Below are 25,740 nucleotides of genomic sequence, written 5' to 3' on the forward strand. Positions count from 1 at the left end.
TGGCTGGCTGCCTGCAGGGGTGGAGGGGACCCGGAGCTGCTCAGCCCGCACCGGGCCCCGCCCTCGTCTGCGCGCTTCCCTCCGCCCACGAGAACGGGCACACTTGTTTTGCCTGGTTTTTTAAGGCAGTCGGTTTGCCTCGTGTTACGTGGGAGTGATGAGGGGTCGCATAAGAGGGGGAGAGCCCTGGGGACGGTGCGGGGGGCAGCGATGCTCGAGCAGGGGAGCGCCCCTCTCCCGGGCACGACCCGGCTCCTGCGGGGCCAGCGTGCTCCCAGCATCGGTGTGATGTTCCACGACTTCAGTTCCAGTTTAGCGGGATAGGTTGATTGTCTCCGCTTCTGTATTGTGGATGCCCGACTGTTGCGCCCGTCTGACTTGCATCCGTGTTGTGCCCCCTGCGGCTGGGTGCCTTGCTGGTCAGGGGGCAGGCTTTAGCCTGACCTGGGTTTAAGTGGTGGCATGTGCTAGGCTTTGTTGAGCATTTTTCCTGTGGCTTTGTTTACAGAACAGTTGGACTACCTGTTGTTGTAGCAAACGCCATGTAAAGCCACTGGTGTTTTGTGGTAGAGTTAGTTCAGCCAGCCGTCCACCAGGCTTAGTAGATTAACCTTCGCAAATAGTCACAGAAGTGGTTGAGCAGTTTCTGGACCTCAGCCTGTGGAGAAATAGCATAGTTGCACAGTGCTTCTGTTAATAATTCCGCTGGATTCCACTCATGAATTGTTCCATTCACTCTCTCATAATCTGATTACGGATAATAGTTATTATGTATTAAAAATAATCAAAACCTGACCAAAACCTACCCCTCAAACTCCAGAGTTTGTTGCAACCCAGAAGTTCAGGGTGAATAAAATAAGAAGCTGCTTTTGGTTTTTTGATGCCTTTTGTCAGCAGAAGAGTTAGTATGCATTTTAAATTTGCTCAGAAGAAATTTTCTTATGTCACTGGGGCTGGTGATTTGAAATTTTCACTGAAATACGGGAAACGTGGAACTACAGTGTAGACTTAAAAAAAAACCCCAGCAAACACTTGTGAATTTCCTATATCAAACTTTGTTTTGCTTGTTTTTCCCATGCTATGTAGTTCTTTCACTTACTGCATACCTTTTGATAGGTTGTGGTGCTGCAGGTGTTTGAACTGGTACTACAACCCAAACCTGCCAGTCTCTTACTCATTAGTTGGGTGTATTTCTGGCTGGGAAAAGACTGTTGAACCCAAATTTGAGACCGCCTTGTCATTTTCTTCCAAATTTATGGTCACAGTGAAGGATCAGCTGGTTTTTGTTTGTTTATTTAAAAAAAAAGTTACCACCATGAGATAAAAGCAGCCCATGTGCCTGTGCTTCCGTGTAGCTTCTGCAGTGCTTTGCTGTGAGCAGGTTGAATACACCTGAAAATGAAAACCTCAAGGTGAGCTAGATCCGAGTCCATGTAAAAGGATATGGGACTAGTTTTGTTGCAACAGTGCGACTATAAAATCACATCAAATTATGTTGTTAGTGACATTTATTAGGTATAAAATTAATAGATTTATAACAAATCTTTGTTCCAGATTAATAGATAGGTATAAAATTAAGAGATTTAATAGGTGAGTATACTTCTTGACAAGTCTAATGGAATGTTTTCCAACTTCTCTTTTAAAGAAACTGAAGAAGTTTTTAAAGTGAAGAAGTCAAGTTACAGCAAAAAGATTGTAAAACAATTGAAGAAAGAATACAAAGAAGATCTTGAAAAATCAAAAGTTAGAACAGAGGTCAATTCTCCAACAGATGGTAACTGCAAAACTAACTAACTTTTGTAATTGAAACAATTAAGTATTGTTTTCAAGATGAATTATTAGTCTTTTTGGAGGATTTAACATTTAGACCTGAGGTAAAGCATGCGTTAGATGCGTTCATTTGAACCTTGCAAATGTTGTTCTGAAGCTGGTATAGAGTTCTTAGATTTTTCTCTCATGTGGAAATGAAAGTAGAAGGATGAAGCTTCTCAGCTGCAGAAATGGTTGTTGGTAGACCTTAGTAGATTCTGTATTTCAGCTCTGGATGTCTCAAATGAGTTGTGTCCTATTGAATTAGGAAGGAATTACATTAATTTAGAACTGTGTAGGGTGCTTACCCAACAGGATGTGTCCTTGTAACATGTCTTCTCGAAAACAAAGATTTTTGGGGTGAACAGCATGATGGTCTTTGTAACTAAGTAAATTATTCAACAGCTGCCTGTTACAGGTCCTTAGAGTTAGGCTTGATGAAGAAGATGACAGGATGAAAGTGTTGGAGTGGAAGGATTTTTTTCACAATGTTCAGTCCTCCAGATCTTGCAGTAGAGCCTGGCACTTCAATTTCATTGTACTTCTGTTACTGGTTTTTGGGAAGCTCATTGGTAAAATGTTATGATTCCTGTCCTGGGTAGCTACAATGCTACAAGCACAACCTGAGAGGCTTATCGTCCAGAGATTGTAATGGTATAGCTGAAGCATATGAGAGTTGAACGTCCAGAAAACTGACCTTTTTAAAAATAATTACATTAACCTTTTAAAAATTCCTAAAGAATTTTAAAAGGCTTTGTCTGCATTTAAAAACCCACAGATTCTTTCTTACTAGAATCTTTTAAGTTGCCTATGCAATGGTATGGGGCGTGAGCAAAAACAAATGATCATTTCAGTGGCTAATGTTCAGGAGATCTGTGGAAACCTGGATTTTAATTCTTGCTTCTGTCACAAAGATCCTTAAAAAATTGTATTTTGTACATGGCTAGTTTTTGCAGTCTCTGTAGTTGGCTTGGTTATACTGCAAAAACCTCACGGCTGCTACTGAATCAGTAGTCTAGATTCTCTAAACAAATGCTAAAGTCTAAACACTGAGATATGTGCAGCTTGGATTGGATAGCTGCATTTCAGATGCATTTTTTTTACATAATACTTGTACCTGCTGCCTCTATTTGATTTTTACTCTTCGCTGTTAAACTTAAAAAAAAATTAGTTCCAAGCAAGCATTATAAAAAGAGTAAAACATGGGCTTTGTCTTACCAGTTGAAGCAGCACTAGACAAGACAGGACAGATTAAGGATATAGGTCAAGAAGATGGGACTGCAAACAGTGAGCATGGTGAAGAAGAAATGGAAGTTGAAAGTGAGAAGGAGGAAGAAAAACCAAAAGCCGCTGGGGCTTTTTCAAGTGCTCTGTCTTCTCTGAATGTTCTCCGCCCAGGTTGGTTATTGTAATACGTCTGATAGGGTAACAAATGCTTTAGCCAGCTTTTGCAGCAGACTGATGTATTTGAGAGATGAGGAAATATCTTCCAACAATATATCCAGCATCTGAGAATTCGGGAAACTTTCTGTTTTTCAGAGCTGTTCTATTTTACGACAGAATGCTTCATCTTGTTGTCAAAACCAGGAATTTTATCCCTCAAAGTGATGACAAACTGTAATAAAATCTAGATTTGGAATATTAATTTTAGTTGCTTTCAAATGTCTCAGCTACAGGTCTGCAAGGTATCTCAGAGGTTTTCCTATCTCATTTTGTTTAATGAGGTTCTGGTCAGGCCTTGAGGCCAAAGAAATCAGTCTGAGAAAGTATTTTTGAAACTAGTTAGTAATTGTTAGTTAACTCGTGGTAGCCTGCTCCTCAAATAGAAGATGGATGTCCTGGCTCCACAGACTTGGCCATATTTCAAGGCAAAAAGAATTTCCTAGTTGACTCCCAAATCATTTTTCCTTTTCGGGGTATTTGCAGAGTGGCATGATGTGTACATTATTGCATCTCTAAAGATACTGACTAGAGTACCTCATGTCAAGTGTGAAAAGAATCTGAAATGTAACCTTTTATGCATGCCTAATCAGAGTAGTGGTAAACTTTTTGAAATATTAATAATTTTTATTTTGGGGGGGCTGTTCTTTACATGACTTGCGTAAGTTTTATAGATTTTAGATTTTTTTTTTAATTAGGTATGCTTTTCTTGTTTCCCCTTGATTGTATAATCTTCTCACATTAGCTGTGTTCGGTTTGGTATTGTCTTAAGCTGTCGTCATCTGTTGAAACGACCAATGGTTTTTGTTCCCCCAATGTAAGAGTTGGGATCAATATCTGGACAAAAAGTGACACAGCCAAGACCCTTGTTTTCTTCCTCCCTTTGCAAGAGTCCGCTCCTATAAAGGGCGGCTTCTTCGTTATTGTATTTCTCACAGGAACTTCATGCCCTTTTCTTACAGCATGTGAGCTCCTGGAAGCAGAGACAGACTTTTGGGGGAAAATTCCAGCTTTGAGGGTTTCTGGTTAGAAAGTTTGCACGTGCAGCTTGTGTCGCTTGCAAGTGTTTCTGTCGGTATGGATTTTTTTTCCTCACGCTTTTTTCCTATTTGCAAGGATGATTTGGTAGGTTGGTAGGGATGAGTAATAAGAAGTCATAATACCTATTGTGTCGCAGTGGTTGTTTAACTGTGCAAACATCTATCTCTAGGAGAAATTCCAGATGCTGCTTTTATTCATGCCGCTAGGAAAAAGCGTCAAATGGCTCGTGAACTTGGAGACTTTACCCCCGTTGACAGCGAACCAGGTAAAAGCCGCCTTGTTCGAGAAGATGAAAATGATGCCAGTGATGATGAAGATGATGACGAGAAGAGGAGGATAGTTTTTACAGTGAAGGAAAAATCCCAAAGGCAAAAGATTGCTGAGGAAATAGGTAAAACCTTTTTAGAAGGACAGCTGATAAACATTCACACTGTTTTCACTGCAAGTGCTCTCATTTAACATTTTTAAACGATGTTTTTCAAACAGGCATGTATCTGGAGTTGTATTCCATTTCTAAGGAAAAGTACTGCAGAATGGAATCTGTGTATAAAATTGGAGCACAAACTATGCTCCTGTGTTTAGAAGCACACAGCTCTGAATCTGGTAGAAACTTGCACTAAGGCTCAGTTAACATTGTTCCTGTACTTTGTTTTTTAGGAACGATACAGTTGTGAAAAGAAAAACATTAGTTCTTTGGTGTAGCATTCTTCTTGCTGACAAACCGTAAAATAACCTTTTGTAAAGGGAGAATTAGTAAGATAATATAGGATTTTAACATTTGAGGGTTTTACCAGCAGTTAATTGAAAATTTACCCACTGGATTTTTTAAGTGAAACTTCTGTGCGAGTAACTCACAAACTATCATCCTTATTTCCTCTTGAATAGGAAAGGAGAATGCGCTGAGATGTTCCCACCGAAGCATGGTCTCTCGAGTTTTTGAACTCACGGCTGTTGACTATAAATACATTATCTTTTCATTTTTGATACCTCTCTGTTTTACTAAGGTATCGAGGGAAGCGATGATGAAGCACTGGTGGCAGGGGAGCAAGATGAAGAACTCAGTAGATGGGAGCAAGAACAGATACGGAAAGGAATCAACATACCTCAGGCACGTATTTAGTTGTGAACTCTTCTTGGCCTGTTTCTCATACATTGGCTAAATCCATTACAAACTAGTAGTTTACAGAAGGCTGTTCATCTGAGAAGTTCAGCATGTACCTTCTGATAATTCTGTAAAGAGAAATGAGAGGTCAGATGTTAAGTATCCAGTAGTATCGATTTCATTAGTCTTTCTGTTCTGGGTAGATACTGATCGTTTGTGGTGCTGTTAACCAGCATTTATTTGCAGCCCGAGACTCAGCCAGAATAATATCACTTTGAAGAGACCTCTGTTCTGGTTTATCATTGTAGTTTGTAGAGTCTGTGTTAACAGTGTGTGTGTTTCTTTGTTGTTTCCGTATCTTGTGATGCAGCATAGAGTTGGAAGTTAAGGCACGTTGTACCATAGGTTGTCTGTGCACTCATAGTGAACTTGCCACTCAATTGAAGAGGATCGTTTTCTGGGTTTTTCAAAAAAACAACCCCCAAAAAAACACTTCAGCAAAATCACAACCACACACACTGTCTCTAAGAACTTGTGTCCTTCTATTAAAAAGTCTTAGCACAATTTAGTAGTCCCGAACTCTTGGTTATCGTAGGAGTTGCAGGCTGGTTAAATGTCATTTAATAACTTGTTAAAAGTATAAATATTTTTAATTTTAATGATGTCCACTTAAGGTGTTTCTGAGATAATTTGTTTATTCCACCTTAGGTTTTGGAAGTTTTAAACCTAAATCAACTTGGTAATTAAATTTTGTAAATATACTTGCCTACATTTTTCACTTTATAACATTTGAGATGTGGGAGAAAATAAATTTCTCCTGTCTTTAAAGTCTAATATAGTACAATTGCATTCCCTCTTCTTTTAGGTTCAACCAAGTCAGCCTGCTGAAGTGAATAATCTGTACTACCAGAACACTTACCAGACACTGTCTTATGGTTCATCATATGGCATTCCTTACACTTACGCTGCATATGGATCATCGGAAAACAAGTCTCAAAAAACAGATAATACAGTTCCTTTCAAAACTCCCAGTAATGAGATGACTCCTGTTACTATTGATTTGGTAAAGAAACAGCTTAAAGACAGGTAGGACAGACCATCTTTTTAGACTTAAAGACCTGTCCCCTAGCTTTCTGTTCCTCAGGCGTCTTTTAGTCTCGGTGAGCAAACACAGAGTTTCATCGCTGGAAAAGTGCTGACTGCCACATCCATTAAAAAAAAAAAGGCAAACAAAAAAAGCTCAAAGTGAAGATGACATTGACACTTTGTTCGAAAATCTCCTTGGATTGCTTCAGTGGAAGTGAAGCTTTAAATATGAGGCCATTGATGTTGTTGAAGACAGGTCTGAGTTGCATCTTCTGGACACTGCACAGTCTTATAGCCAAGAATTGAAAGGCCAGTGAGGTGTTTAGCTTGTCAAGTTGCATTCTTTTAAACTGTGAATCAGATTTTTCTTCTTGAGTACAGAAAGAATTTAAATTTTAGTCTGGGGGGTTTGGTTTTGTTTTTAAAACACTGATCTGCTTGTCAGATTCACAAAAGGTCCTACCACATGAGCAAGCCAGTTGCAGTGAGAAGTCATTTGTAATGAACAACTTGCACTTTACCTATCTTCAAAATTGGTTTGTATGCCCCTTGTAGTGTCACAGCCTTTGACAGAGAATCAGGTTAGTAGAGGAATAAGGCTGCTTTGTACAAGCTATAGTTCTTCCAACCCTCTAAAACCTTCCCTCCCAGTTTGACCTCATGGTCAGCCTTGCACGGTTCTAAGTGCTATCAATTCCTGTAAAAATTTGTAGGCAGTGCATCGCACTCACCATAGTCTAGCAAATTAATTTAAACTATTAGCCTTGCTGCTTATGTAGAGAGGGGAGAAAGTGACAAATGAAACTTAAGAGAATATGTCTTGCAGTATTGCCCATATATAGACTTGGTACTTGCACTGTTTAATATCTCAACAGTCTGAAATATACAGACTTCTGGATGTAAATTTGCTATTTATCCATTGCCCTTCAGGTTGGACTCTATGAAAGAATTGCACAAAGCTAATCGGCAGCAATATGAGAAACATCAGCAAAGCCGAGAGGACTCTACCAAGGCAATTGAAAGATTAGAAGGGTCTTCTGGGGGTATTGGTGAACAGTATAAGTTTTTGCAAGAAATGCGAGGGTATGTCCAAGACTTGCTTGAGTGTTTCAGTGAAAAGGTAAGGATGCAAAAACATTTTTTTTTTCTAACAAAAAAAAAAAAAAAGCCAAGGGGGACTCTTAGTACATGCCAAACACCACATCTCCCACTGTTTTTGAAGAAAGTCCCCTGAGGACATATTCTTCTAAAGGTTTGGTTATTCAAGGGCTGAAGAGCTAACTTTCCATCATGCTAAGTTGGTTATCAGAAACCTTTCTCTCACTGGCTTGAGATTGACTAAAAACACTTCTAGATTATAGGTCTTCAGGATTTTGGTAGCTATTCTGGCATTTCAACTTAACTCTGACATTGCTTTTTTACTTGTGCTGGATATCAGGTTATCAAAAATAAGGGCTGAATTACAACATTGCTAGTTTCTGGAATGCTTTATGAACACAGTAACAAAGACTTGTATTTTGTGTGTTATTATAGACTTCCTCCTGCAGACAGTTTTGTATACTTGGTATTGCTCTGGAGTCTGAAGGAGAAATGTTTTAAAATTCTAATATAGCTGTCTGAAGACACCCAAACATAATACACTGCTTTCATTTACTGCAATACTTTTGTGGATGTCTAACTTTAGAACTTAGGCTTGCTTTCTTACGTTATTCATTATGCTTTAATTACTTTGTTGTAGATATAACAGGAGCTCCTGAAAAAAAAAATATACACGTATAGTACACACAGAGAAGAGCTGTAAAATTCAGTTAGCAGTACATAGGCTATTTCTTCACTGTATTCTGGCTCGATCAGAATAGTAGAGTATCTTAATGCAGTAGCTGTCAGGATTACTCAAGTAGTTGAAGCTTCTGCTTACCTAGCTGCTTAGGTTTGGTAGAGAAATGTAAAGTCATTCTGGTTGCTAATCAGTTAGACATTAATTCATCAGCATTAGTAGTATTGGGAGAGTCCCATCTTCAGTCCTTGTAGGTTGAAGAATAGCTATGTCGTGAACAAACCCAGGGAGCGTGAACCAGTTAATTCACCTCTCTAACTGATCAGTTGCAATAGATATTTTTCACTGAAGAAGCAGTGTTCCTGAGTCTGTGTTGGCATGAGCTGTTGAGGGGTAGTAAAGGTGCTGTCCTTTGCAGCTTTGTCAGTGTTCACTGCCCAGGTGCCTAAATTCCTACTAAAGATAAGGTTTTATATTCTTCCTCTGAGATAAATTTGTATTTCAGAAGGCAAGTCAAATACCTGTATCTCTGTTGAGCATTTGCTTTCTAAAGACCTCGTTAAATATTTGTGACAACCAAGCCATGTCTGCAGGTTTTCTTTGATAGCTCATGCTGTATTCTTCAAATATTTTCTTCAAACTCATTGATCTAGAATGTACCATTCTGATTGTAAATCAAGTCTTTTAGTCTCCCAGATTTTGAATAAACCAGGAGAACTTACTGTTAAGTAATAGTGTAGCAATTTCAGATCAGGTCGTAGGAAGGTTATTGACCTATCTAGCTATACAAGTAAATAAATGAATTCCAGCTGTTAATACAGCAAATGAGCTGCGGATAATTTAACAAACAAGTCTGTTAAAGTTGCTTTCTTTTAATATATCTTTGCTTTCCTACTAGTTGGTCTTTTAAGGATTCTATATCTGGACAGCTTCCTTCCCCTTACCACATCTGCTGTGCCAGTCCATTGAAATTATCAGGTGTGATTTTTATCACATCATGTTTCTTGGGGACATTCACAGAGTTTTGCAACCAACTGAAAACAGCTGCTGCAGTACCTGTGTGTACAATGAGTTGCAAAATCGGGAGGCGATACGGTCGGTTTAACAGGAGCTTTTCATTTATTGTGATGTCCTTATATATTACTCAGTTCCTTGGCCAGATAATGTTTTGGAATTCAGTGCTTGCAGCATGGTAGAAGTACTATCAAAACCAGTAGCCCACAGGACACCACAAGGTTTTCTAAAAGGGAGGTGGGGGAGGGTACAAAATAAAGTAATAAAATCAGTATCAGTTTTTGTTTAAATGAAATAATGAAATGCAGCAGGATAGTAAATACTTCTTACCTTTTGAATGTAGAGATAAACTACCTTCAGCTTTTTTGTAGAACCTGTTGCCCTGAATACTTTGTATTTAAAGTGTGTGGTTTCATTTATAAAACGTGATGTACATAGTTATGATTATAATATACATAAGCATATAAAATGTGTATCCATATGTGTAATAGCAATATTGTGTGTGTATATATGTGTGTATATATACACACACATATCTGAACACATAACCGGAATATGTATAAAGCTAGCTCCCTCTCTTATCTTTTCAAATATGGCACTTTCATGCTTTCTCTTTATTTTATTAGGACTAGTCATGGTTATTAATCAAATTCACATCGGTACTGATCTGAGTGAGAAAGTGGTTTGCTGAAGAAGCACTAATGGGTTCACAGTATACTTGTCCACTCCAAAAAAGTTTGTTCCTCAAGAGGTTTTTTTTGTATGTCTGTTGACTTTGTTTTGGAGAACAAAAAACATTATCATAAATTAGACTTTATTCCCCCTACCATGTTATTTCTGTATGTATTCACCATACTTGACCCTTCATAACCCCCAACAAAGCAACACCATTTTGTTTGTATTCTGTTTTGAAGAGAATCTGGATCTTAGAAACGCTTTGCTCGCTGGTAAGGTGCAGTGGAGAGTAAAACAAGGCAGCTATTATGCAGATTTTAGAAACAAGCAATAGAAATGTCAAATCCTCTCCCCCCCACCCCCCCAATGATAAAATCGATGGAGCGTAAGATGCTTGCATGACTTCCTTCACAAGTAATTACTGTCAAAGTTACGCTTTCTGAGAAGGCTAGAAAGTGGTAGCAATGTTGTTACTTTTTGAATGTAGGAATATGCAAGGGATACAGAAAGATTAAAGTATTTCAAGAGTATCTTTGACAGCCCAGTTAGATGAACTGTTATTTTACTTGCAAAAGCAAATTATCAAAACACTGTGTGTGTCAGAGAGGGAGACTGTAGATTAAGATTATCTTTGTCATCTAAATTTTCAGAGAGCTTTCCAGTTTTCCTCTTGAACTGTTTACAGTGAAAGTGAAGAAAAAAAACCCTAAACACTGAATTTAAGGTATTGACTAAACAAAACACGATGAACCGTAACTTCATAGTAGTCAGTGAAATTGTTATTCACTCATCAACCATAGTATTGGTTATAGAAGAGTAACATCTTTTAAGTCTCTTGTGTTTTAAATGGGATATGTTTTGAGTGGATTCATATATCCCAATACATCTCTTTTTTTAATCCTGAAACCAGTCTAAAATAACCTTTAGGGATGCTTTGAAAAACTTTCATTTAATCTTTCAATTTTAGAATTCCCTTTACATACTTAAGAGGAAAAAGCTATATTTTCGATAGTAAAATGCAGTAAAACTAGTTCGTTTTTTTATTAATAGTTTTGTTTTCAAAATTGTCTTAAATTCTGAATATACTTTTCCAGTGTTGCGATATTCCCTCCTCCTATTTCTCTCTCTGCTCTGTTTTCTCTAAAAGAAGGTTATACGTATTTTGAGTTAGTGCAGAGTTGCTTTCATTTGAATCTCTGTAGCCCAGTTTATATCACAAAAAAGCTAATACTTCTTTCCTTTTAATGTCTGCTGATGTGTGTGTCATTCTCGGCTATAATCTCAAAATCTTATATTTTACTGGAGGAGGTTCTTTAATAGCTGCTGAGTCACATTCTAAATTGTCAGGCAACAATTTCTGATTTTATCTTTTGTTTTGAAAAAAAAAAAAACAAAACCCAAAAAACCCACTTAATCCTGGATGGTAGGCAGCAGTTTGAGCTAAAAGGCTGGAAGACTGTGGACTAAGCATATATCTTGGAGGTAAGGAGGATATGGCTTAAGCGTTCATACCAAAAGGACTTGCCTTTCCCAATTAATAGATCGTGAAAAGTTCTGTTATGCATTTGAATATTTATAATAATCTAATTTTAACTTTTTCTGGAAAATTAAGTTTTTGCAAAAGTGAGCAGTGAATCTGATATTTAATGTCAGGAGAGTCCTAGTTGTTGTAACATAATTTTTGTTATAGTTGCTACTGAAATTTAGTCTACTTGAAAGAAGAAAAAAAAAAAGCATTGCAGGTCTGATCTGACTTAGGTTTTGTATTACTCAAAGGTTATACTGAATGCATAACTCACACAAATTGTATAATTTTAGTTGAAATGATAGGCTAGAGTAACATTTTACTGATTTGAATTACCTGCTGACTTAATATGCTTAAGCAATGCTCTACTGCATTTCACTAATAGTATTTCAGCATATAGTAATAGTTACAGTGAAACAGTACCTGCTGGCTTCAGGAGATTCGATTTATCCTTTGTTTTTTGACTTTATGCAGTCAGGTTATTTTTCCCTTGAAGTGTAGAATACTACTACATTCTTGTTTAAAGATAGAGAGGAAAAAATGAGGTCTGAGACTTGTAAGCACCAAAGCACAGTATGTAATGCACTTGGTAGAGAAAACGAGTACTTGAAATAATATTTCACACTCTAAAACGGTTGTCTTGCTGTGTAGACTCATTCAGTCAACAGAAGTTATTTTCAGAATGCTATTGCGACGGTCGGAAGCTTTTTCTTCAAGCATTTTCTTCACATTGAAATGTTTACTGGTCCTAATGATACAGATGGGTAAAAGGAAACAGTTTGTGCTGCTAGAAGTTCAGTGACAACATTATGCTTCGGAATAGTATGGTACCCCAAAAACTAAGCACCTGAAGAATTTGGTATTACGTAGTGTGTTGTATTTTTACAGGTGCCTCTGATTAATGAACTTGAATCCGCAATGCACCAGCTGTACAAACAGCGAGCTTCCCGCCTTGTCCAAAGACGACAAGATGATATTAAAGATGAATCTTCGGAGTTTTCAAGCCATTCAAGTCAGTCCATCTTGAAGGTTTTTATTATTCATTAAACAACCTTGTTTACTTAGTATGGCTTAATTCAAATGTAAATGTTTGAAGTGTTGACTGTCTTAAAATTTATCCTTACTCTTGAGATAGGTGGAAGGAAGTTGAGATAGAACTTCTCTAATCTGTTTCTTTTTAAACTCAAAGCCACTCTAACTCTGACTTCATCACTCCTTTCTGTTGCTCTTAACTATAGTTTCTCTTTCCTAGCACTGAAAATGTATGCGTGGTGGCAGTGGTAGTAGTGGTAGCATGTGACTCCTGATTTTCCTCTTATGTCAGGACTTTTTTTTTTTTTTAACCTCCTTGAATCTATAGATTTCTTGTAGCATGTAGAGTTACCTCTGTACAAAGCCATGAAGCACTGGGCCAGAGCTGACTTCTAGCTAATGCTCTGTTGTGTGGGCAGCATAAGTATGTCATTGCAGACACTTAACTGGTAAAGCTAAAGAACTGGAAGAGATTCCATTGTTAAAAATCAGACTAATACAAAGTGACCCGATATGAAATACAGCTCAAAATTAGCCAGTTAAATACCTGCTTACTGTGGGTGTGTGGATGGGGGATTCTTACTGAGAAGTTTTCTTGTGATTACACTTCTGTATGTAAAACTCTACAAAAGTATAAATGCTAACTTGGATGGAAATACACATTTCTTGGAGGAAGTTTTATTCAGCTTGTTAAACGGTGGTTAAAATACCATATTAATAGTATTGTCTTTCTGCTTTGGAGAGCTTCTGATTTTTAAAAACAGCTTGCTTATCTGTGCTATTGCTTACCTAAAATGCTGTAATAAAAGCCACTTCCTATTCTGTCACAGTGTGTCTAGAGACAAAATTTTAATACCATTAGATGGAACTTACAGAGATTGATAAAGCAACAGGGCATCAGAGTTGGTCATCGCTTTATGGAGTGGTTAGCATGCATATTTCATTTAGGACTTTATTTGGGGCCCCAGCCATCACGTGTAGGCCTTGCAGTTTTACCATGAAAATGCTGTTGTGAGAACTAGAAACCGAATGTACTAGAAACAGATTTCCTAAAGGAAGCCTAGAATGGATTATTTTAGACTGGAATTTAATGGTGGGTTGGGAATAGTTGTCATTGTCAAGTCCGGGTTTCCGAAGAGGGATCTTACTTAGTATCTGGGAGTATTGAGAATAAATTTCACTGTATCTAGAAATAGTTCTGTTCTGTCCCTTAAATTATCACAGAAACTGGGAATGGATGCCAACCTTTGGGTGTTGCAGACATAGAAGATGTACTTTTTTTACAGTGTCATAACACTGAAGGCCTAAGTTTTCCATCAACTTTTGCTTTACTTCAGAAGTAGCTCAGTTTCGAATAACATTTTTAAAAAGTGAACAAATTATGGTTTCATCTGTATATTAAGGCTCTTAGTCATTCTGGTATAGACTTGGAATACTGACATAGATCATCATTAATATTTTTAATGATGGATTCGTAAATACATTTAGTTAGAACATGTAAATTTACTCTTGAAAATTGGGTAAGCTTTTGTTTAAATTTTGATATTTATATTTTAGTGGGTAGGCTTGAGCACTGGCTAACATTCAATCCACTTTTAAAAATTTATGCAGAACAGATTAACTGGAAACGCTCTTGGGTCTGCCTGCTGGTTGCTGATCAGCATCGCTGGTTAGCTGTTTTCCATAATCAGGAACGTCTATAATCAATCACAGCTTAAAGAGGAGGGGAGGTGATTTATTTTCCTGTAGATTTTGATATGTTTTAAACTTTAGGCTGTCTAAAGCATATAAACTTAAACACTATGACAGCAACTCTGAAATACCATATATTCCTGCTCTGGTTTTTCTCTGCCTTTCTTTTTGTTAATTTTCTTTTGTAAAGACACGTGGCGAGTGTTATGTGAGGGGCATTTTTTGTCTTGGAACATTTAATATAAGCAACTACTATTAAAGCAGTTGACTTGGGCACAGTTGTGAGAGGGGCAAGAGAGAAGTATGGTGAAAACTATTTGACATTTAAGTGGAGAGTTTTGCAAACTCCACTGCTTCCTCTTTTAACCTCTCACGAATTCAGGCTTCTGGGTGCATCTTTTTGAAAACTTCAACTTTCTACTTCAAATTACACTTAAAGTAGGTAAAAGGCTCTTATAAAACTGCCTACAACACCTTTATGTAATTATAGATAAGCATTTTAATTTTCATCAATGTAACTTTACAGATAAAGCACTAATGGCACCAAATCTTGAATCTTTTGGACGAGACAGAGTGATCTATCAAGAACAAGTAAAGCGTCGGACTGCAGAAAGAGAGGCTAGAAGGTAAAGTACTGAAATTTTTTTGCCTGTTGGGAGTCTTTGCCTGCTTGCAGGGTACAACTGTCCTGTGGGACATGCTAATGTAAGTAGCAATGTTAGCTCCTTTCCTGCGAAGAGAAGAAAACACTTAAGTTGATATGCTGGGTGGGGGTTTTCTTTTATATCCCAACTTACCATGCAAATGTACAAAACAAGGCACCGTTACATGACACTTATTTAAAATCACAAGAAAACATAGTAAACCCATTCCATATCTGTATGGTCTCTGCTGGTTTCTTTTCCTTCCATTGTTTGAGTCAGCAACATAGTGAAATTTTTAATGTGGTGATACAGTGAAAGTGTTTTCAACTGGGATTTCTTTGCATTAAAAGTTATGACAAGCTTAGGTGGATCTATTCATTGTATAGGAGGGGGAAAAATTAATAGCTGGTTTATATTGCTGATCCTTTTCAGAGCTCGTCGTAGACAAGCAAGAGAGCAAACTGGGAAGATGGCAGATCACCTGGAAGGCCTTTCCAGCGATGATGAGGAAACTTCAACAGATATTACAAACTTCAACATGGAGCGAGGTTAGAAAAGCTACAGAAGCTTTACATAACAAAATACAGAAAATCTGGCAGGAAGAGAATTTGGTCCAAAGGCAGCCCTGTCCTTATATTTCACCATATTTTGGAAAGAATTTAAGAACTGTTCTTTGCTGGATCATCAATGTGACCAGAAGAGTCTTTTCCACTAACATGTTGTGCAGGTTGCAGCTGACTAAACACCCCATCCTTACTGAGATTCATGTTATTTGATTCAAACATTCTTTCACTGGCAAGGAGTAAGCTTTTGTAGTTTCAGTGGATACTAAGTCTTCCTTCTAATTTGTGACATGTTTTATCATACCTCTTTGTTTTACAATTCTGAAAACATCAGTATTTTAAAAACTTTTTTCCTTGATGGGGAATATTTTCTGGAGTTTTGCCTAAGCACCTAGAAATGCAATGACAAAATGCAATGTAGATTCTTGTTACAGCCTCGCAAATTTTACACATGACAGAAAACAATATTGAATGCTGACGTTGCAGAAACACTGACTTGATTTGATACTCATCTGCAGTTTTGTGATGGTTTTCTCAAAGTAACCCTTATTATGCATAACTCTAATGATGCAATAAATGTGGTTGCAAGTTAAGCTAATGCCTCTAAAGCACTGGGATAACTGCAAGAAACCTGAGATTTGGAAAAGTATGGATAGTTTGAAACAGTCACCTTTTACAGCAGCAGTTAAAAGGCAAACAATTCTAGTGTTTACTTGTTTCACAGTTAAAACAGTGCAGCAGTGCGAAACCGGTAGTGAAGAAAATAGATCGTCACTGTAATAATCCTGTTACCTTCTCATTTTGAACCTAAATACAATTACCATTCTCTCTGACTAAGGAAAATTTAATCAGATTAGAAGAAAAGTGGAGAAGGGGAGCAGAAAGGATGACATATATAGAATTACATAAGTTGTAGGTGAGGAGGAACTGAACAGTTTGGAACTCTTCAGCTAGAAGAACAAAGTTGACTTTTCACAGTATGAGAGCTAGGGGGCATGAAATGAAGTGATAGGACAGACATAAACAAGTCACTTCCCACAGAGAGTGTGATAAAAATGCCGAAGTCATTACTGTAGGTGGCTGTGGAAACCCAGAGTATGAACAGATTAAAAAAGCAGTTAGACAAACTGCCTAGCATTTTGATCCTTCAGAAGTGCAAACAGTTTACCAAAATCGTGGATGCAGGGAGAAGTCTTTGGAGTTGTTAGGTGCTATTACTACCTTTTGATAAGATCTGGATCAAAAATGCAGTGTGGCTGAATTGCTTTCTGTAACTTGGCACTTTCATGTGTACAAAAGCCTTTTGTAGGAGTTTCTAGCATTTCTGAGTAAGCATAGTATTTTTTTTATCACTTTTTAAATCATTGATAGCCCTCATGTTAGTCTAGAACCAGCAGTGAGCTACATGGAACAGAGGCACTTTGGACCTGCTAACTTTATTTGTAGCATCTGTTCTTGATCCCAGTGTGAAAAGTGTGGTTTTGTGACATGATCTCATGTTCCCTCAGCTCTGTCTCTACCTGCTGTGTGTACTAGTTATGTTTGTTGTGTACAGGTTACTACTGCAACTGAACACTTAAAACTGTGGCTGCAGCAAAAATGACTGATGAAAATGAAACTTACCCTGAGAAGTAGAAAAGATGAATGGAAAATAATATACAGAGAAAGTTTTGGACTGCATAGAATACTAGTACCGTAAATACAAAAAAAATCTGAGGAAGGTGCTACGGGACTGTAATGGTTACCCAGTGCTAACAGCCATGTTATGTTCAGCGGTTTAGCTGATGGTGTCTGCCAGGACCCTCTCTGTCTGAAGTGCTGATTCACTTGGCTTACCTGAGATAGTGTCCTGTACTTGAACTTGAATGAGCAAAGTTATGGAATAATTTGGATTTGAAGGGACTTGGAGATTACATGTTACAAACTCCCACGTGCAGGAAGGCCGGCTTTGAAGTTAGCTCCACACTCAATACAACCCAATGTATCACCAGTTCAGTATCTGATAAACATTTCATACAATGATATTCAGTTAGAACACGGTCTTTTTGGAGACTACTCATGTACTTGTGTTTTTATTGCTTGTATATTTGAGCCAGAATTAGCAGAACTTCTAAAGGTGATGGCTTTTTGGTTTTGTGTGCGGGAGTTAGCTTATGCCAGTTAGCATCAAAGTCTGTCTTGAGAGAAATATTACAGGGAATAGGTGACTAACTTAGCACTCTTTTTCTCCCTCACCAGATCGTATATTGAAAGAATCCAGCAAAGTTTTTGAAGATGTTTTGGAAAGCTTTTACTCAATTGATTGTATTAAGTCACAGTTTGAAGCTTGGCGCTCAAAGTACTTTGCTTCTTATAAGGATGCTTATATTGGCCTCTGTTTACCAAAGCTGTTTAACCCTTTAATCAGACTTCAGCTGCTTATCTGGACTCCTTTGGAGGTAAGGCCCTCTGCAAGCAACTTCTAAGTAAGCTTCTAAATAGCGGTTCTTCCACAGAGCAAAGTAAATTGCACCTTTGATGTGTGCTTCTTGTAAATGTGTGTTCAATGCATAAAGTTTAAAATGGGCACATCTCGTGGGGTGAAGCACTTCTGGGGAGTTTCTGGACTGCTGTCCTCTATGTTCACAGCAGGTCAGAGTTCAGTTCAGCACATGCCAATACCTTTTCAGAGAGCGGTGTAAAGCAAATGCCGAACAGCTTCTGAAATAATACATTTAGGTTTCAAGATACTAAGGAGAAAATTGTGATTCTAGACACGTTTCTTCAGAATTGAAACTAAGAAGCCTGTTTTTATGTTGACTTACAACCTGTGTCTCTACAGTATATATATTTCTTTCTTTCACCTACCCCTTCATACCCTGTAGAGCTCTAGCTGGCAGTTTCCAAGTCTTCGTAGTACTCGTTGCCCAGTTCTTAGGTAGGGAACATGGGTAAAGCAGAACAGCATTGTTGCAGCCCAGTATCCCTGGCGCATGTTCGTTGTCCAGCCCACAAACATGTGCTGACATAAGTAGCAATCAGGACCAACAGTTCAGGTAGCTTTTGACTACCACTCTGTTCTCCCTAGAAGTGAAAGCTCTTATAAGGTACTTCTGCTGCAGTCGGGTGCTTATGTTCACAGTACTGGTAGGAACCTAATTTTTTTCTGCCATATTGGCTTTTACTGGGCAGTGGTGGGCAGTCAGAGTGGATCAAGGTAGAGGGTGTGCAATTGCATAAGCTTGGGGTTTTGGGGGGTTTTGTTTTGTTTTTAGGAAACTAGGCTAATAAAATAAAATGTCTTCTCCCTTTTCAAAACTTAAGTCATCTACAGCACCATCTGCAGATGCATCAGCCTATCTCACAAGTGACTAAATCTCTCCTTTTTTCAGAAGTTGTTTTTTTTTTTTTCTGAACCACTAAGAGAGTATTAGTAGAAGGGGATCTTCTATTGCCTCTGCTCTGGTTGCAGAGAAGGAAAGCACGAATCTTCTTCAGAGAGCATTCAGAGTGTTTGATTTGAATTAACAAGGGAAAATCTATGAAAAGCATCCTTATTAAATTTAAACCTGTTTTCTGTACATTCTCCCTTTCCCCATGCTGTTTCTTTTGAGTTCTCAGACTGGCAAAACAAAGCTCAAGTTGGTTGGAAACATGGTACAGGATTTTCAAATCTCATCATTTTCACTACCCTGTGTTACTGGTCTTGTTAAACATTTTGTTAAATTAGAAAAATGAAAAGGCATTAATGAAAAGATGTTTTTAATCCAGTAAGCATAATTTTATAATGCAGCTTTTCACTTTTATTTGGCTCAGGTGTAATTAAAAGTTAATATCTGTAGGGCAACAGCTCCAGAAGAAGCAGTCCAGCTTCTGCCATTCTGATTAGATCTAGTGATTGTGTGGTTGTAGACTGAGTTGGTTTATTGGGTTGATTTATGGAAAATTGACCTTGCTCCCCATCCTCTCTCAGGTTTGGATTGTCCGTACACTAATCTGAACTATGACGGCATGATTAGCAGTGGTCAGGTGGAACATTTTCACCACCTCCTGGGAACATTTTCGCCACTTGAGTCTTGCCTATGTTTCTGAAGGAAGTAGTTATCACTGCTTCAGGAGTAGGGGGGAGCCAAGGCAGGTGAAGTAATTTGCCCATCCTTGTGCCAGATTAAGAGACTCTTTGGTCTTGAGGCACTGTATCTTTTTAAATTATTAGTTCCAGTGCAGATCAGTACCTGACACATAGACAGAAAAGATTAGATTCTGAGCTGTTATTGTGCTCAGTTGCTGCTTACCCTGCCTGCTTAGCACACTTGGTAGATTCTTTTAAAGTAGTTTTGTGAGTGTATCATGCTTGCATATATAATACTTCTTTTAATACGTTGACTTCAGAACTCTGTTTAGGAATCTAACCTCAAGTATTTTTTTATTAGGGCAAGTGTCGAGATTTTGAGACTATGTTGTGGTTTGAATCATTGCTGTTTTATGGCTGTGAAGAACAGGAGCAAGTGAAAGACGATGCTGACATTTCGCTATTGCCTACCATTGTAGAGAGAGTCGTTCTTCCTAAATTAACAGGTACACCCTTAGAAAGAAAATCGGGGGAAAAGGCAGAGTGTGGAAGCTGCTACTTACCTGTGCTTTCAGATTTTACTGTTTTGTGAATTACTGTCTGACTGTCTTAGTACTGGTATTAGAGTATTTGCAAAGTGAAGTAATTCTTTAATCTCTTATAGTGATTTCTGAAAATATATGGGATCCTTTTTCTACAACACAAACATGTAGGATGGTAGCAATTGTGCAGAAACTAGTAGATGGATATCCCACAGTGGTGAACGCAGAAAACAAGAATACACAAGTAAGTTGTTTTTCCTTAAATATCTTGTGTTAAGGAATTTGAATATATTTTTAAGAGACTATATTGGCATGTTTAGTGAGGAGCAAGAAAGAATTTTTGCAATTATTTGATCATCTGCAGCCTAGTTCTGGAGAGTCAAGTATGGTGATAAATTAGGAGGAACTTGGTGAAGTCTCCCCGGAGAGATGCTAGAGGTGAAGAGTTACTAAATATACTAAGACTTGTTGGTCTGTAGTTTTGCGTTAAGGGTCAGTTACAAATAGTCAGGCTTTTCTGTTCAGATCTTTGAAACCTTTTTGAATGTATTGCCTTGAAGTGTGATTGTTTTACATATCTCCTGTAAATGCAAGAACCAATGTCGTGAGTTCAGGTGTTGTAGCTAATGCAATGTGTGCATTGCCTTTAGAATGAATAACGGAAGGCAGGTCAAAGTGCACATGCGTGGGGAAGTTAGCAGAAAATTAAAAACTACGAAAGCCCTGATTTCACAGACACTAACTGTGTAGCCAAGCTTAACCATAAAGTAATTACATTGCCTTCAGTTTTTATTGACAGCATCGGATTTCATCTCTGTTGATTAGTACAGGCTCCTCTGAGACTTTATTTCTCTGTGTGCTTCAGTAGGTATGCCTTTTACTGTTAGGGTCACAGGTGTTCCTCAGTGCTTTGCAAATAAATTTGAGTGGTTAATTACTAAGCAGTGCTTTGGACTTTTAAAAAAAAATTATCTGTTTCAGATGCTTTTAAAGGCATTGCTGCTAAGAATGAGGAGAACACTAGATGATGATGTGTTCATGCCCCTGTATCCAAAAAAGTAAGTTTGCTTTCAACTACAGTGTTAGACCTTTATTAGCAAGTTGGTGTCTTCTGTCTGTAGTTAAAGGGGTTTTTTCTCGATATGGTTCACTGGCTGGATAGAGGAGATCTTTCCTTGTTACGCTCTGAGGATTTAGCAAAGACAAGGAGGATGGAAGGGAATATTTATAGAAATGTCGTGTGGGAAGGAGGAAGCCGGCAAATTCCAGACAGAGGTGGTCTTGGTTGCTCATTAAAGAAATCTTTTACTTTCCAGCATTTTGGAAAACAAGAACTCTGGTCCATATTTGTTTTTCCAACGTCAGTTTTGGTCCTCTGTTAAGGTAAGTCAGTAAATACATCTGGTAAATCTTTGGTGTAGGCAGGGTAGCAGTAAAATCCTTGTCAAATTTGTGGAAAATGGTAGATAAAAATTGCTTTAATTTTATTTGGAAGAGCTCCAAATTACAATTCTTAGTCTTGGATAATGCAGTGTGCCCTCTTAAAAAGATTACCATAATTTTTAACTTGTTCGTCTTGGGTTTACTCAGCATACTCCACCCAGGCTTTTAAATGTCATTGTGCTAGTTAGAATAAAATATGCTGCTTTTATTTGACCTATGTGGGAATGAGAGAGCTTGGTTTGTTTGGGGTTTTTATATATAGTGTGAGAATCTTCCTGAAAATAACTTGGCCCCTTTTGGAAAGCTCACGGCTATTCGTAAAATATAAGAGCAGTTGTAATCTTAGTTTAATTAAAACAGTAAAGACAAGAAAAAGTCTCTGTGCATGGAACGTGCAATATAGAGTTTGCAAAGGTCTGTTAGAAGCTATGATTGTTGTAATTTATTTCCAGTAAAAGCCTGTGAAGAAAATTATCTTCCAACTAAACAGGAAATTATGAGGTCCATGTTGATTGAACTGCTGATCTCCACCATCATGCAAAGAGAACTGTTATCTAAAATTTTCTATTTCAATTGCTGCAGTGAGGGAGACTGTATTCTGAATAGGTTTGCCATCACTTAATTTACTAAAATATTTGGCACTGAATTCTTCCAGTTTGAAATGAAAGTCGACTTCTTAAATGCTGTCTAGAGCGTAAAATGCACAAAGCTCATTTATTAAAATGCTGATGTTAAAGGTGAAACACTGATAATTTAGGACTTGTGCATCTTGTAAGAGTGAAATTACCCACCTCCGACAGTATCTGTCAGAGCCTGGGCAGTTTAGAAGTATGCGTGCTGTAACCCCTTTTATTTTAGGGAAGCATTATAAATACATCTCTCCTTACACTAGCAGGTTGATTATAGCATCACAGATGAGCAGAAGTAGAAGCTGGGACACAAGCACTTGTTTGCTGTTTCCTGACAATCTGCCTCAACAGCGAACTGCTGGCTGTATTCAGCTGTACAGGGCTGGCAGCCAGTGGCAGTAACAGCTGTACAGCTGGCTTAGCCAGCACTTCCGCATGACACTTGCTGTGAGTCTTGTGTCACCGTGCCTTGGAAATAAGGGTATGGTGACAGCCTAGCTGGGGTTTCACTGGCAAAGGGGCTATGAATTTGCCCCTGTATAGCATATGCGAGGCCTCTCTTAGCTTGACATGGACGTGAAATTTTTAGAAAAAGGTGGCTTTAAACTTTAATTCTGTTTTTTCTGACTTCTCGTGCAGAACACTAGCAAAGTTGAGGTGGTGGTGTGGTGGTTGTTGTATGAGAATTCGTAACAGTCTGGGCTGGTACCTTATGGATGCTGAATAGTTTTGAAGCTAACAGAAGGCATATTTCCACTGCTTGCCTTGGCCAGGCTCTTGGATTTGAAGAGGCTCTAGAGTGTTTGATCAGCTTCCTGGTTTCAGCACATTTTTAAATACTTACTGTCTGTGTTGTATTTTCAGTTATTAGGAAACTTTCTCCAGTGGTACGGAATCCTTTCAAACAAAACTCTCCAGGAACTGTCAATAGATGGTCTGCTGAATAGATACATTCTTATGGCTTTTCAAAACTCTGAGTATGGAGAGGACAGCATTAAGAAAGCTCAAAGTGTAAGTAAAATCAAACAATTTGCCAATTTCAGCTGAAGGAAAAATGTCCTTAAAACATGAAGTTAGCTATGAATGAAATCTTGGCTTTGATATCTCGAAGTTGTAATGTCAGTGAAAAATAGATTTTTTTTTTTTTTTTTTTTTCCAATACACAAACTAAAGAAAGAATCTTCTTTGCCTCATACCTGTAGATAGTTTAGGTATAGTGTAGGTTTCAGTGGCTTACTGCTTGAATTCTGGATTAGATTTTTTTTTTGGTGGGTGTCTCACCGTTTCACTCCGTTGGGCGCTGTCATTGCAGTCTTACCTGGCAGACTACACAAATTGTGTTAGATACCTTTTAAAATTTGGTTACGTTGTGTTTAACTTTCTTTTTCCTGTTACGTGTAGGTAATCGCTTGCTTTCCTAAACAGTGGTTCGCTAATCTAAAAGGAGACAAGACTATTTCTCAGCTGGAAAACTTCTGTAGATACCTTGTTCATCTGGCTGATACAATCTATAGAAACAGCATTGGTTGCTCTGATGTAGAGAAAAGAAATGCGAGGTAAGTTTTGAGTTAATGCAGTTGCTGTTCTTGTGCTTTGTGTTATTTTGCTGGTGCATGCAAACGTGGGTAAATATCTCCATACTGCTGCGTGTCCTTTGAAACTGCTTTGCATTAAAACTTCAAAAATGTTACAGTGTGGTAGATGAAGAGTTTTTTAAAGTGTCTGAGAACAGCAACTGCTGGAAATCTGTAAACGTCTGTAACATTTTGCACTATACTTAGAGTCACTGATTCTGGCAAATCTTGTAGCTACTGGTTTTGTACTGTTCCACCTTGTGAGTCTGTTGTTGCTTCCTGAATAATGGCTTCTAAATTACAAACTGTGCTTTTGTATACAGTACCAAAGTTATGACTTTATTTACACAACCACTAGATGAACAGTTTCCTTTAGATTGAAGAGTCATTTTACTTGTATCTGACAACCAGCATAATTAAAAGTTTGGATTAGATGCACAAATGTTTCTGCTGGCCAGGTAATCTGAAGTGCTATGGGTGTATCTTTTTAAGAAATGAGGAACTTAAATTGTTGCACTGATACACGGGAATATAAGATGACTGGAACGTTGTTTATTCCTGCACTTGCTGCATGAGAAGCAGCGGTTACAAGGTCGATAGTTCTGTTGTGCCAGCAAACCTGAAACTTGGAAAGACGAACCCTCTTCCTACCTGCATTAGTCATTCTTGATAGCAGAACGTGCTTGTTTGCCTGAGTTTGAGTTACTCTTCAATTATTGAGGCTCTCCAGGGGGTTAGATCCTTCTCCCTTTCTGATCTTACGCATAGCACTGAAACAGAGACCAAAATTTCCCTTAAACCATAGCAGAAAAATCTTTAAGAGGTGGATTGTTTGGGTTTTTTCTTTGTCCAGTATCAATTTTTTTTTTTTTCAGTTACCATGTTGGATATTAGACACTTTCTGTCTTTAGAGTCTCTTCTGATTGTGGCATATGTATCCTGTTTTTGGAGAACACTGAGCTTTGTGCCACACTGAACTGTGCTCAAACAAGTTTCTATCTGCTCTCAGGTTATGTCGCAGAACTTTGTGTCCAAAGTGTAATAGCAGTGTCACATACCAACTTTTCCCCATGATTCAAATTCAAAATAGACTGTTACTCCTTCTATTCTAAAACCAAAATGCCTAGCCTAGCATGATAGTTTAACTGAAACGAAGGAGTTGAGAGAGAATCCAGTAGAGATTAACCTTTCTTTTGGTAACCTAAAGAACTTTCTTCACCAGCTGAAATGACAGTTTGGTAAGACTTTGTATTGGAAGGGAAACATACAATTAATCCTTTTTTTTTTTCATAGTGAGTTCTACTTTAATTTCTATCTTCTGTCTTCCTGCTTTTTCCCAGCAATTAACAAATCTTTGCCACTGCCCTCATTAGGCAGACAAAATAAGTCTGCAGCAGAAATACTACTTCTTATAACTGAAGAATATTATGTCTTTTCATATAAAAGTTCGTACAGTTGTTTGAAGCAAAAATGCATTAATTTCTTCCGAGAGGGAAGTGTATCTTTACCTATGTCTGGTGCTAGTTTTTCAAATATTGGATGCTTTTTCACAGATCAGCTAGATTAATTTTTTTAAGGCATGCTTTAAAGCATACTTGCTGCCTCAATTTTGTTTTTGTGGTTGGCTTAAACATCAGTTACGAAGAGAGCTGTGACTCATTGCGCGGTGTGATAAGTAATCAGAGACCTTTTCTGAGATGATACTGCAGCTAGTATTAAACCATCTTGTATGATGAATTCCTACTCCCAAAATAATTCTTTCAATTTCAGAACAGAGCTGATAACCAACTTACTTTATTGCACTACGCAAGTGGAGAAGATGATATGAAGTTACCTGAAACTCATTTCCTACGCGGATTCACGATGTAGTCGTCTTCTGAAATACGAATACTTGTACGTGATCGTTCCACCCTGTATTGACCTCTCTTTCCTTTTTTCCAGGGAGCACATAAAGCAGATCATAAAGCTTCTAGCAAGTATCCGAGCACTGGATCATGCTGTGACAGTTGCGAATGATCACAACGTAAAAGAGTTAAAGATTTTAATAGAAGGAAAATAGACTTTTCTGACGACTCATTTTGAGCTTTAAAACCATTCCTGC

The 25,740-nt window shown here is 38.0% G+C and overlaps 1 protein-coding gene across 1 annotated transcript; it reads left to right on the plus strand.

Moving 5' to 3' along the window:
* Window positions 1-210: 210 nt before the first annotated feature.
* Window positions 211-25,698, plus strand: PAXBP1 (PAX3 and PAX7 binding protein 1). Its single transcript, XM_010139976.1, has 18 exons — window positions 211-283; window positions 1,646-1,774; window positions 3,031-3,207; window positions 4,460-4,681; window positions 5,295-5,398; window positions 6,258-6,478; window positions 7,409-7,598; window positions 12,358-12,481; window positions 14,720-14,819; window positions 15,270-15,385; window positions 17,639-17,838; window positions 19,813-19,957; window positions 20,116-20,237; window positions 20,975-21,051; window positions 21,310-21,376; window positions 22,930-23,076; window positions 23,467-23,621; window positions 25,581-25,698. The coding sequence occupies exons 1-18, from the start codon at window positions 211-213 to the stop codon at window positions 25,696-25,698; spliced, it is 2,487 nt and encodes an 828-aa protein (XP_010138278.1).
* The last annotated feature ends 42 nt before the right edge of the window (window positions 25,699-25,740 follow it).

Source organism: Buceros rhinoceros, unplaced genomic scaffold (genome assembly GCF_000710305.1).
Source record: "Buceros rhinoceros silvestris isolate BGI_N320 unplaced genomic scaffold, ASM71030v1 scaffold34067, whole genome shotgun sequence".
NCBI lineage: Eukaryota > Metazoa > Chordata > Aves > Bucerotiformes > Bucerotidae > Buceros > Buceros rhinoceros.

Coding starts and splice junctions, on each gene's coding strand:
- PAXBP1 (XM_010139976.1), top strand. CDS start 211: ATGCTCGAGCAGGGGAGCGCCCCTCTCCCGGGCACGACCCGGCTCCTG. Junction 6,479..7,408: donor AAGAAACAGCTTAAAGACAG/GTAGGACAGACC, acceptor ATTGCCCTTCAG/GTTGGACTCTATGAAAGAAT. Junction 21,377..22,929: donor AGTTTTGGTCCTCTGTTAAG/GTAAGTCAGTAA, acceptor TTGTATTTTCAG/TTATTAGGAAACTTTCTCCA.